The 10,308-nt window shown below is 43.2% G+C and overlaps 2 protein-coding genes across 4 annotated transcripts in view; one reads left to right on the plus strand and one right to left on the minus strand.

The window, feature by feature from the left end:
• The window catches only part of HNF1A (HNF1 homeobox A), a 19,176-nt gene extending 16,977 nt beyond the window's left edge, over positions 1 to 2,199 (plus strand). For both annotated transcript variants that reach the window (XM_084648999.1, XM_084649000.1), the window contains exon 10: positions 837 to 2,199. In XM_084648999.1, coding sequence (XP_084505125.1) covers positions 837 to 964 — 128 coding nt within the window. In that variant the 3' untranslated portion in view covers positions 965 to 2,199. The remainder of the gene's footprint in view (positions 1 to 836) is intronic.
• Positions 2,200 to 2,347: 148 nt separating this feature from the next.
• Positions 2,348 to 9,107, minus strand: LOC311531551 (protein CUSTOS). Of its 2 annotated transcripts, XM_084649004.1 has the most exons (6): positions 8,958 to 9,107; positions 6,843 to 6,888; positions 6,026 to 6,124; positions 5,123 to 5,196; positions 4,690 to 4,780; positions 2,348 to 4,362 (listed from the first exon to the last, which is right to left on the minus strand). In XM_084649004.1, the coding sequence occupies exons 1-6, from the start codon at positions 9,097 to 9,099 to the stop codon at positions 3,999 to 4,001; spliced, it is 816 nt and encodes a 271-aa protein (XP_084505130.1). In that variant the 5' UTR covers positions 9,100 to 9,107; the 3' UTR covers positions 2,348 to 3,998. The 2 variants fall into 2 exon arrangements, with proteins under 2 accessions (XP_084505130.1, XP_084505131.1); XM_084649005.1 differs by lacking the exons at positions 6,843 to 6,888; positions 8,958 to 9,107 and adding an exon at positions 6,406 to 6,765.
• Positions 9,108 to 10,308: the final 1,201 nt, after the last annotated feature.

The raw sequence follows: 10,308 nt of genomic DNA on the forward strand, positions 1-10,308 counted from the left end.
ACCCCAATGGTAGGACATGAAATAGCATCCAGGACTTCCTATTCTGCGACACAACTCCAACCAGGTCCTGGGGGATACAGAAAATGACATCATGAAAGGATGGTCTAAAGCACAGTCCATAGCAGGGACTTTTCAGCATATCCAAAGTGAGGTCTGGGTGTGGATATGGGGCCTATTGAAGAACACAGGCAGGAATAGTGTCCCTACACAGTCAAACCTGCAGAAGGCATTCAGGGCTGGGGAGGCAGAGATTCCTTCAGGGATAGGATATAGGGTAAAGCCTACCAACTCTGAGAGGACATTAGCAAGTCATTTTAATTCCACATGGGTTGATCCCCATGATACTTTGAGAACAGCTTTGGATCTCGGCACGCAAGTTTTTGCATATGAAATAGGAATGGGATAAAGGAGTGAGGGCTTGTCTATAAAACCACCGAGTGTGCACCAAACTGGAGCGTAAATCTACCCTGCTATGCACCCTGTTGCTGCACATTGGAAGTTCCACAGTGTGCTTTAATCTACACCTGTTTCAAAGAGGCATAGATCAAGGTGCACTATGGAACTTTTAGTACACTGCAGCAGGGTCCACACAGACACTTACGGTGTGGCAAGCTGGTGTGGGGTAGATTTACACCCCAGTTTGCTGTAAACTCAGTGTTTGTGTAGACAAGCCCTAACTCTTCAGTGATGACAGGAAGATATCAGACCGTAGTGTCTGAGATGAAGAATCCTGAGATTCCATGTAGAAAGAGGGAAGGAGGGAGGGAAGGGAGAGGGGAATTAGAGAAGGAACAGATGAAGGAAACTACCATGCTAAAACTGCATGTTTTTAACAGTCTCCTCTAGCAGCCTGGTGCTCTACCACAGCTCTGACTCCACCAACAGCCACAGCCACTTGCTGCCATCTACTCACAGCGTTATTGAGACCTTCATCCCCACACAGATGGCATCCTCCACTCAGTAACCATGGTGACCAGTTCACAGGCGACTGCAATGACTGAGCCATCAGGAGCACCTCCATCTGTGTTTGTGATTCACTGTCACTGCTGCCTTCCACAGGGAGGTCCGGAGGCCTCCAGCCCCTCTCCACTGCCTTGCGTAAAGTCCTCACCCTCATCCAAACACAACACAGGAGGGGGTTTTTCTTGAGAACAAAGCTATGAGCACACATCCAGAGCGGATGACAGAGGAGGACAGGGCTGACACCACTAGCTTCCACTGCCAAAGGGAACAGTGGCCAGCATAGAGACCAGAAATTGAGGACTTCCACCAGGATAAGGGTCTGAATGGTCTATGGCAAAATTGCAAAGGGATAGCTGGAATTTTCATTCTTCTTAACCTTAACTGGGCTGCATATATGTAAACCTGCCAATTCCACAGCAAGTCAGTAGAGCTGAGCAGCTAACGGCAGGTGAGCACCGCTTAAACACCCACCACTGCTGCAAACAGACTGATGGAAACTGAATGAGAGAGAAACTTTTCTAGGGGCAGACAGTACAAGAGCCCGAATACTGGCCTTGCAGCTAAAAAGACCCTGAGAAACTGAGCCAGGGATCACATAAGAACTATCCTCTCATTACAGAGCCACTAACTAAAAACTTGCCGTTTCTTTAACTTAAAAGGGACGCTGTCAATTTATTTAGGTTCAGAAATATGACCTACCCTAAAACAGCCCTGGCCTAGTGGAAGAGGCCTGAGTATTGTCAATAGTTCTACTTTGTTTTAAATTCAGAAATTCAAGCTGAGGAGAAAGGAATGTTTATTTCTCCACATCAGCAAGCTTGATTCTTGGTCTCTCACGCCCCTCACAGGGTGATCAGTGGAGCCGGTGTGGTCAGCATTTGGGATGGGGAGAGAGAAAGAAGTGGCTCAACAGAATACATCTGAAAATAATGGTTCAGAAACAAGACTCTTTAAGCCCTGTCCCTCATGTTACACCATTGCCCCTTCTAACAGGGATTGTGTGTATTGGTCTCTCTCACACGTATCAGACCTTCTCTGTAAAGATCTCCATATAGGTGGATTGTTTTAGTATGAATATAGTGTAACCACATCCTTAATTCTTAGCCCTTCACTGTGTGCTAATGCTACAGCCCTCACTTCTGTGAATAACCCCTCAGGTTTCCATGGATCTATTTGTAAAATTGAACACTTTGGGTCCTGAGTCCCTAGTTATAAATGCTTCTAGTAATTCCTCTTCTTCCTTGTTGCTTGTACTTTCATATCACTGAAGAGCTGCAAACAAACATAGGAGAAGCCATCATAAACTTCTTTCTGGGGTTCTAATGGAGCTGAAGCTATCAATTTACACTGTAGAGGGGACAAAACCCAATGAGGGAAAAATATGATCAAGCCTCTAAAAGGGTAAGAAACAATGGAGAATAAAAGAAACCATACAAATAAGTTGACAGTGTCCCTATAGCCACCATGTCTTATGACTTAAAACATATAGATGTAATTTGGTGCCAGTATTCAGAAGACTTTTTCCCTGGACTCTGATATTATGAACTATTAGAGCCTAATTTCAGTAACCAAAAATCTCAATGGAATTTGTCTCTAGGACTGATGCCTCTCTCCACTCTGTGTTATCCTGTAAATATATTTAACTTTCAGTAAACTGAAAGAAAACCATTTGAGACTGTTGTATAAGTGAAGTCAAATTTATGAGGAATCCAGAAAAAGTTTTAAAAGTCACATGATTTTCAGAAGTTAAAATTACTTATAATTGTAATGATGGCCATAAGGCATGGGATTTCTGTTGGTGTATTAGGTTAATTCACAGGCTGATTTTCAAAATACTTTTGCAGTTTAGATGCCTGCAGGGCATTTTCTTATGTGAAAAATATTGGGGTTCTTGCACAAAATGTAGGTGACTCCCAGGACCCTACAAGGAGCAATATTTTCTCGCTTTAGCATCTCAAGTTCCTCCACCCATCCAAATATTAGGTCTTTCCCTGAAATCTCAGAGCTGCAGGCCAATATTAGGAAAACAAAAACAGTACTGAAAGCTGCCAAAAACTGCTGCTGCATCTCAGAGAGACAACATAGACCTGGTTGATAAAATAAGGACTTAAATGCAGTTACTGCCATGCTGGGCTCAAAGACACCTATTTCTGGCAGTTCTACAGCATCATCAAATAGCTACAGACAATTGTGCAACTAAAGGCACATATGATGTGCAATACCTCTGTTAGCTGTGCCCATCCTAATGGAAGAAGATGGCAGTTGTGCATAAGACATTATATTAAATGAGACTATGAGGCATTTATTGTTATTGAATTCTACTGCACACTGGCAGATGTAATACCGTGAAAATAAAGCACTGAGGGAGTCAGTTTTGAAAGAAACACCTGCTTATAACGATGAAGTGACACCATTGCACAATCTTTTCATAGTTCTGCACAGGACCCCCGGAGAGGTGTATATTCCATGGGAATTAGTAACATGGCAGGTTTTGGTAACGTACTTCTGGTGATTATAGGAGAGGTAGGTGGGTCCCCAAGATTTGCCAGGATATTTGTGGATAAATCAGTCTCTCACAGCCTGGAGCCGTTTCTCCCATGGTTCTGACACCAGGTGGTGGGAGAGGTGAAATAGGAACTGATTCTCTATCACCATCTCCACCAAAATCAGTTTATCACACATGTATACTAGCTCTGAGACACAGGATTTGGGCTTGATACACAGAAGGATCAGACCAGGGCGGAGGTGACTCTCAGTATGTCCCTGTATCGCCCAAGTCTGTGCAGAATACAAAATCCTTCAGTGCAAGGTCTGCATAACCAGCAATGCAAGTAATTGTTTTGTGATGGAATGGAAAAGGGGAGTTCCCCAAGGGATGCCCCCAACAAGGACAGTCACTTAAACTCTTACTCCTTTGACTCCCTTAAAACAGAAGCTTTGCCAATTGTTTCTGCACATTTCCAGCAGAGGACAACGTGCAGGAACTACCTTTGTTAACTTTTCACCATCCTTCTTCCATCCTGACCATACGTGGTTCATAGAGCGGAATCATCATTCGCTTCTTTTCTGGTAATCTTTTTCTTCTTCTTCTTCACTACTCTGGGCAATGTTGTGTCCTCTGTACATCTGCCTTCTTGCCTCTTACACTCTCCATCAACGGAGCACAGAGTCTCGTTGCTGATCTGGCAACATCCTGCTGTCTTCTGTTCACTATTATGCTCTCCTCTAGCTTTCTTCTTTCTTTTCTTTTTCTTCTTTTGGTCGTCCTCTGTGCACTCCTGTTTGTGAGCCTGGCTGGAATCCGGAGGCATCACAGAAAAAGCACTTTGCTTCAAGATATCTGCTGCTGACACAGCAGCCTCTTGGTATTTCTGCCATTCCTGGTCACTGTCCAGCTCACTGGAAGGGTTGCAAGCAAAGTGGGAGGTAAGTATGTTACACTTTCATTCTGAATTCACCCAAAACACAGACTCTGAGATTAGCATAATCGTGATAAATGTAATGGATTTGTGACTCAAAAACATATTCCAGTGACCACTTAACCAGTCTGTACTCCAAGCTGCCCTTTAAATGCATTATGTGCATTGGAAAAATGAATGCAACCTCTAGTTAAAATTCCTAGTTTCCCTGCACTAGGAAAAATCTTTTTCCAAAGTCAAATGTAAAAGGAATCTCTGAAACAGCATGGAATATTTTTAGGAACAAAGTAGCAGACTAACATCTCACCTAGAACTAGAAGGTCGTCGCCTCCTGGCTAAGAGCGGAGGTTTAGATTTCCCACTATCTCCTGGAACAGATGAAGAGAATAAGCGAAAACCTAAGAAATACAAAAAGGAACGGGGAAATAAATAGGTTAGCAAACGATTTTAGCCAAGATATAAAACAGTCAGCAGCAGCAATCCCTCTATGAGGCAACAGTGGTGTCAACCCTCACATGGAATTTACGTTGGCCTGAAGAACTAGAAGGTATTAGTTAAGCTTTCTGCACTATTACATGAAGGTAACAACCCCTGCTGATATTAACAGGAAGTTCTTCTACCGCACTCTTTCTTTAATCTAGAGCACTGTATGAGCTAATACCAGATAGAATTCATTACATTTGTGCCAGTGGAGAGCTATTAGATGAGTGCTGACAACAGTGATTGTACTTGGAACTCACCATCGTCTTCAGAGTCAGCTGTTTGCGTGGAATTCCGTGCAGGACCTGATGAATCCTCCAAGACAGTGATGTAGCTATAAGGAAGACCACAGTCTGATTTTAGGAAAGGAAACAAATATTCAATTTTATGTAGCCAGGCTGAGTTTAAGAAGTTGGAAATGTTAAACAAGATTAAAGTGAGCAGTTAAGTAACCTTCACTCAGTTAATTTCAATATTTTTACTTTCATAGCTAACTCCACAGAGCACAGCCATTTCATTCAGAAGTGTGGCACATAGAAACTATCGACATGTAACATTCCAAGCAGCCAACCCACATTGTATCCGAAGCCCATTAGTTCCCATGGGCCATACTTCCACATTAAAGAAAGGCAGCAGTAATCTGCAATTAGGCGAAGTCTTTGAACACCTACCATGATGCCAGCACAGCTCTGAGTTAGGCTGAATTTGTTTGTTGTATGGATAAGTTGAAAAAAAGATCACACACGTGGACTAGATAATTTCCTGAACAGATTCAAAGCCTGGTCATAAATGGAGGTGGCTCTGGTGAATCTCAATCCTATCTATTCCCTTCCCAACACAGAACACTGAGCACTGAAGCTAACAAGAAAGGCTCTGTAGCACACACCAGGTCTACTACATTACCAATGGGTGAATAGGACAAGGGTCAGTTCACGAGCATTAGGAGCTCAGTCACAAGCCAGCAGTATGCACAGGGATGTAAGAAACAAGAAAAGAAACAATCTTTCCTCAAAATACAAGATGTTTCCCATGGAAAAAAGATGTATTTAACTCTTCAGTTATTCACACTTCTACCACTCAAGGGTATTGACACTGCTCTTGCAAGGGAAGGTTATGACTAAGGCTGATTTAATCTCTTAACACTGTGCTTTGGTACTGGTTACCTGTCTAATATTGCTCCCAGTTTCTTTGCAACATGTGCTCTGAACTCTGGTGTGGTCTGTAATTCGTTGCCATCTCTGTCATGGTCATTCACCTTCTGTCTGTTTGAAATAAAAACAATGTGTGATCTCCCTCAGACCCAGTAACCATCTGCTGCTTTCACCTAAAACTGAAGACTGGGGACTGGCAATGGGATAGAGCACCTTAGACCACTAAGTGAGCGATTCAAATCCAGCTCAGACTGATAGTGGCCAAAAGCCACTACCATCAGAAGACTGTTCACTAGGATGTGTGAAGCTAGCTTGGGTGGTCTCAGTATGGTTCCCAAAAGACAGATGTCCACATTCCCTAAGCATCAACAACATAACTGGTATTAACTGACCTTTTGCTGAGAGTCTCAGCAGCACAGGCCAAGGATTGGAGCTTGAATGCTCCTCTCATTCCTTTGTCCCTGAAGAACAGAGTTGGGGGTATATCAGCAATGTGCTGCTGCTCACTCCAAACCTGCCCCTGAAGGGAGGACTTTATTAAAAGTTGCCAGATTGTAAGCATAGTCTCCAAGCCTATCAAAGAAAAATATTGAGAATGAAGACAGGAGAACGTGGACTCCACCACAAGGCTTCTAAACCAGGGATTATTTCCCCCATTAATCAGGGGAAATATTTGGTCACTTAGTATTCAGTTGTGGACAAAAGACAATGTCTTATAATGGAAAGGGTCAGGTAACCTTAACTACTGTATAGGCAGCACAAGTTCTGCCTATAATCACAGTTTCATTTTTCTTCACGCAAACAGCACTCTGAAATCCAGAAAAAATACCTGAGACTGGGCTGAACTGATAATAACTTGTCCTTCCCAAAGCCACCTGATAAAACAAAGCAAAGGCAAATTAGAAATCTCCAAGACTAAAACATCTTTAATCCTAATTCCACTGTAGATGATTTTACAGCGTAAAAGTAATTTTTGGAAGATAGAATAGTGGTCGCATTCAAAGGAGGATACGGATATGATTTGAAACATTTTTCAAGCAAACTACATGTCAAGTGACTAACTCCACTTGCTAAAATAATGCAACACGAGTTTAATACTGAACCCAACATCTACTGGTGGGAAGTATCCAGCTATGGCAAGAATCTAATATATCTTTTCTATTATGATCCTAAATGGAAGGCAAGCCAAGTCCTCCATTGATAGTACCATATATCACATACTCTATGACACAGAGCCCCATGGAGAGCCAAACTTTGAAGTTTGAATTCTGGGGCTTGACAGAAAGGCTGCCAAATCTGATTAGCATTTTTAGATGGGCTTCCTAGAAGTAGGGTGAGGTACAGATGAAAGTCACTGGCAGGGTGAAGACACAAGATAGAGTAAGTCTAAAGCTATCTGGCTAGTTAGCTACTGATTAAGTTACCCAGAAATTCAGTCTGGATTGAGTAGCTGGATACTATGTCTGGTTTAAGTGGAGCCTACTGATTTAATTTATATAAAGATGATTTTTTTCTTTCAGCAACCTCTGTATTACTGGGCCTTTGATTTTTTTACATTGTACAGGCTCATTTTCTAAGAAAAATCGAAAGGAAGTCTTCAGTCACAACATGTCAAAACCTCTGCTGAGAGTATAAAGAAAGTATATGGTTCTCTCACAGAGACAAGAACATTAGGTAACACCTACATTTTAAACCTTCTGTCTGATTAAACAGCAGAGACAAAGCATTGTCCAGCGTTTAATATGAGGCAAGTTTTTTTTGTTTTTTTTTTAAAACAGGGCTGTTGAGGGCCCCATCCAAATTGTAACAAATGAATTTTTTTTGGTGGGTGGGTTCATCTGCAATGCTAGAGAACTATTGCAAGAGTCACTCTGCAGCAGAGAGGGAGCCAAGATGCATATTCCCAAATCATGTTACTGTCCTAAATGATTAAAGCTTTAGTATGGTCAGGAACATCAATAGATGCAGTCTACACTCCAGGACTGAACTATATTTTAACCATACAACAAGGGAATACTGTATTAAAACCCTGTCTACAAAGCAGTAGCTATCAAAGTTTAGACAGGATCTTAGAAGATTTCCAGATTTTCTACTCTCTCAGCATTCAAGCAAGCAGACTTGGACAGCATGCAAGACACTCTTTGCACTTATCCAGAAAAACAGTGGTAGGACAGCATGGGGAGTAAGGAGCCAGCATAGCAAAATGATTTTTCTTCTGTATATTAATTCCTCAGATGTAATTCAAAGTATGATCCATAACTCAACTGTGTGACTTATACCAAGGTCAGGTACAGTGAAGAAAGGTAGACAAGACACCAGACATGATTCATGATGCTAGAGAATCCTCAGTCCTCCTAATTCTTTCTTTTTGAGATTCATTATTTCAGACTTATTTTAAAGACCGTTTTTAAGAAGTGTTTTCTTACAGAGAGTGCAGGTTAGCATGAGATTTAATATGCCACTTTTTAATTTTTTAACATAATCTATCCCTGCTTGAGTCGGGTCTGAGTTCACCATTAGTTTAGTTCCTACACCAACTGTACTCTAGACACAATCATAATTACACATAAAGCTGCTCAGTTAGTAATGGAGGAGCAAAACTGCCTTTGAGAGGCCACACTGTGGGGGGCAGGGGCTTGCACCCACCTACTGTCCCTTAAGGCCCTCCAGCACCCAAAATCCAGAGCTAGCCACCTCGCCTGCTTTGGGGTCTGGCTGCTCTTACTGAGATGTGGGCCAGCCACAGGCTCGGCTACTACCCAGGGACCAGAGAGGCAGGAACGGAATTGGGGTGTGACAGCCCAGGGCACTCCACCAGATCAGGGGAGTCCAGTCCCCGCTTCCCTGGGTGCTGCCCCCACCCATAGGAGGGGAAGCGCCTGCTCTCGGTCGGACCTGTCGCCACCAAAACACAGGACCCCAGCGTCACCCCCAGCCGCCCTACCGCTGCCGGGCTCCGGCGGAACCACCGCCGCCCGCCACCCAGCCGGGTCCCAGGCGGCCTCGCGAAACCGCTCCAAGTCCTCCGCGCTGCTGCTCTCCGAGTCCGAAACATTCGCGCCACAGCCACCCCTGAGCGCCGCCATCTTGGAAACCCCACAGCATCCTGGGACTTGTAGTCCAGGCCACAGTGACAGGGGACCGAGAGCCCTCTGCTGATCCCATCCGTTTGCAAGTTCCTGCTCCGGCGGGGAGACTCCATGACCTCGCCTCTCCCTCAAGTGGAAGGGGTGAGGGAGTGGAGAGCACTTCCTCAGTGGGGCTGGTTTGGGTGGGGTGGGGTTGGGTTGGCATGCTTGTATCTCCCTCTGCAGGGGTCCTGTTTCATCTAATCCATTTAAAATCTGTTCTGAATGATCGTTTAATTGAAGGGGACCATATGAAGATTTATGACAGTGTTTCTCAACCTTTCAGGTTGGCAACCCCTTATTCAAAGTAAAAAATAAAAATAAAAATCATTAGCTGCTTACATTTACTGTAAGAGTGAAAAATGTATCAATGACAAGCCTATGTATTTGTGTATGTGTTTTGAGAAGTTGACAGAGAATCCTTGACCTTGAAAGGCAAAGGTGTGCAGGGACTGCAGGGATAAGATTTTCTTTGCTTTAGATTGTAATGGAAATGTTCAACATCTCACTACCAGCCTTGTTGCCTTTTTTTATGTCTCTGGGGGGGGGGGGGTCACGATCCACTGCGTGAAAAACATTGATTTATGGCATTCAAAACCAAGTGTTGATGTACAGTCATCCACAGCACTCTGATATCACAGAGGGAGCAGAAAGTGTCTGCTAGGATTCATCTCATATGATAACCTTTCACTGCATGGTTAAGTGGAAGGAAGTTACCTCTCAAAAGCAGATGGGGAGAGGGTCACAAGGTGCATAAGAATCCAGTAAAACATGGAAAAAATGTCAAGTAGGCAGTATCTATTCTGTATCAAGAGGGGTGAAACACATTGGTACTGCAGTGTAAAATAAATCTGCATTGTCACTACCTGTTGTATAACAGTTCTGTGCATACAGGGAAGACAGTCTCCAAAGATCTCAAATAGGCAGACACAATTTACTATCAAACTCAAAACTTGATTAAAAAAAACAACAACACAAAAGGAACTGCACTGCCTTCCACTGTCAACCAACCTGCTTAAACCATCTCTGGACCTTTCCCCATGACATACTGTATGCTTTGTAGCCATTTCTTACAACTGCCAGTTGTAAGACTTTGATGTCTATTATTAGGAGAATTGGAATTTCCATTATGGATCACATCAGTAGTTTTAGTCCAGTACTGTGTCT

This window comes from Lepidochelys olivacea (assembly GCF_965140295.1).
Source record: "Lepidochelys olivacea isolate rLepOli2 genome assembly, chromosome: 15".
Classification (NCBI taxonomy): domain Eukaryota; kingdom Metazoa; phylum Chordata; order Testudines; family Cheloniidae; genus Lepidochelys; species Lepidochelys olivacea.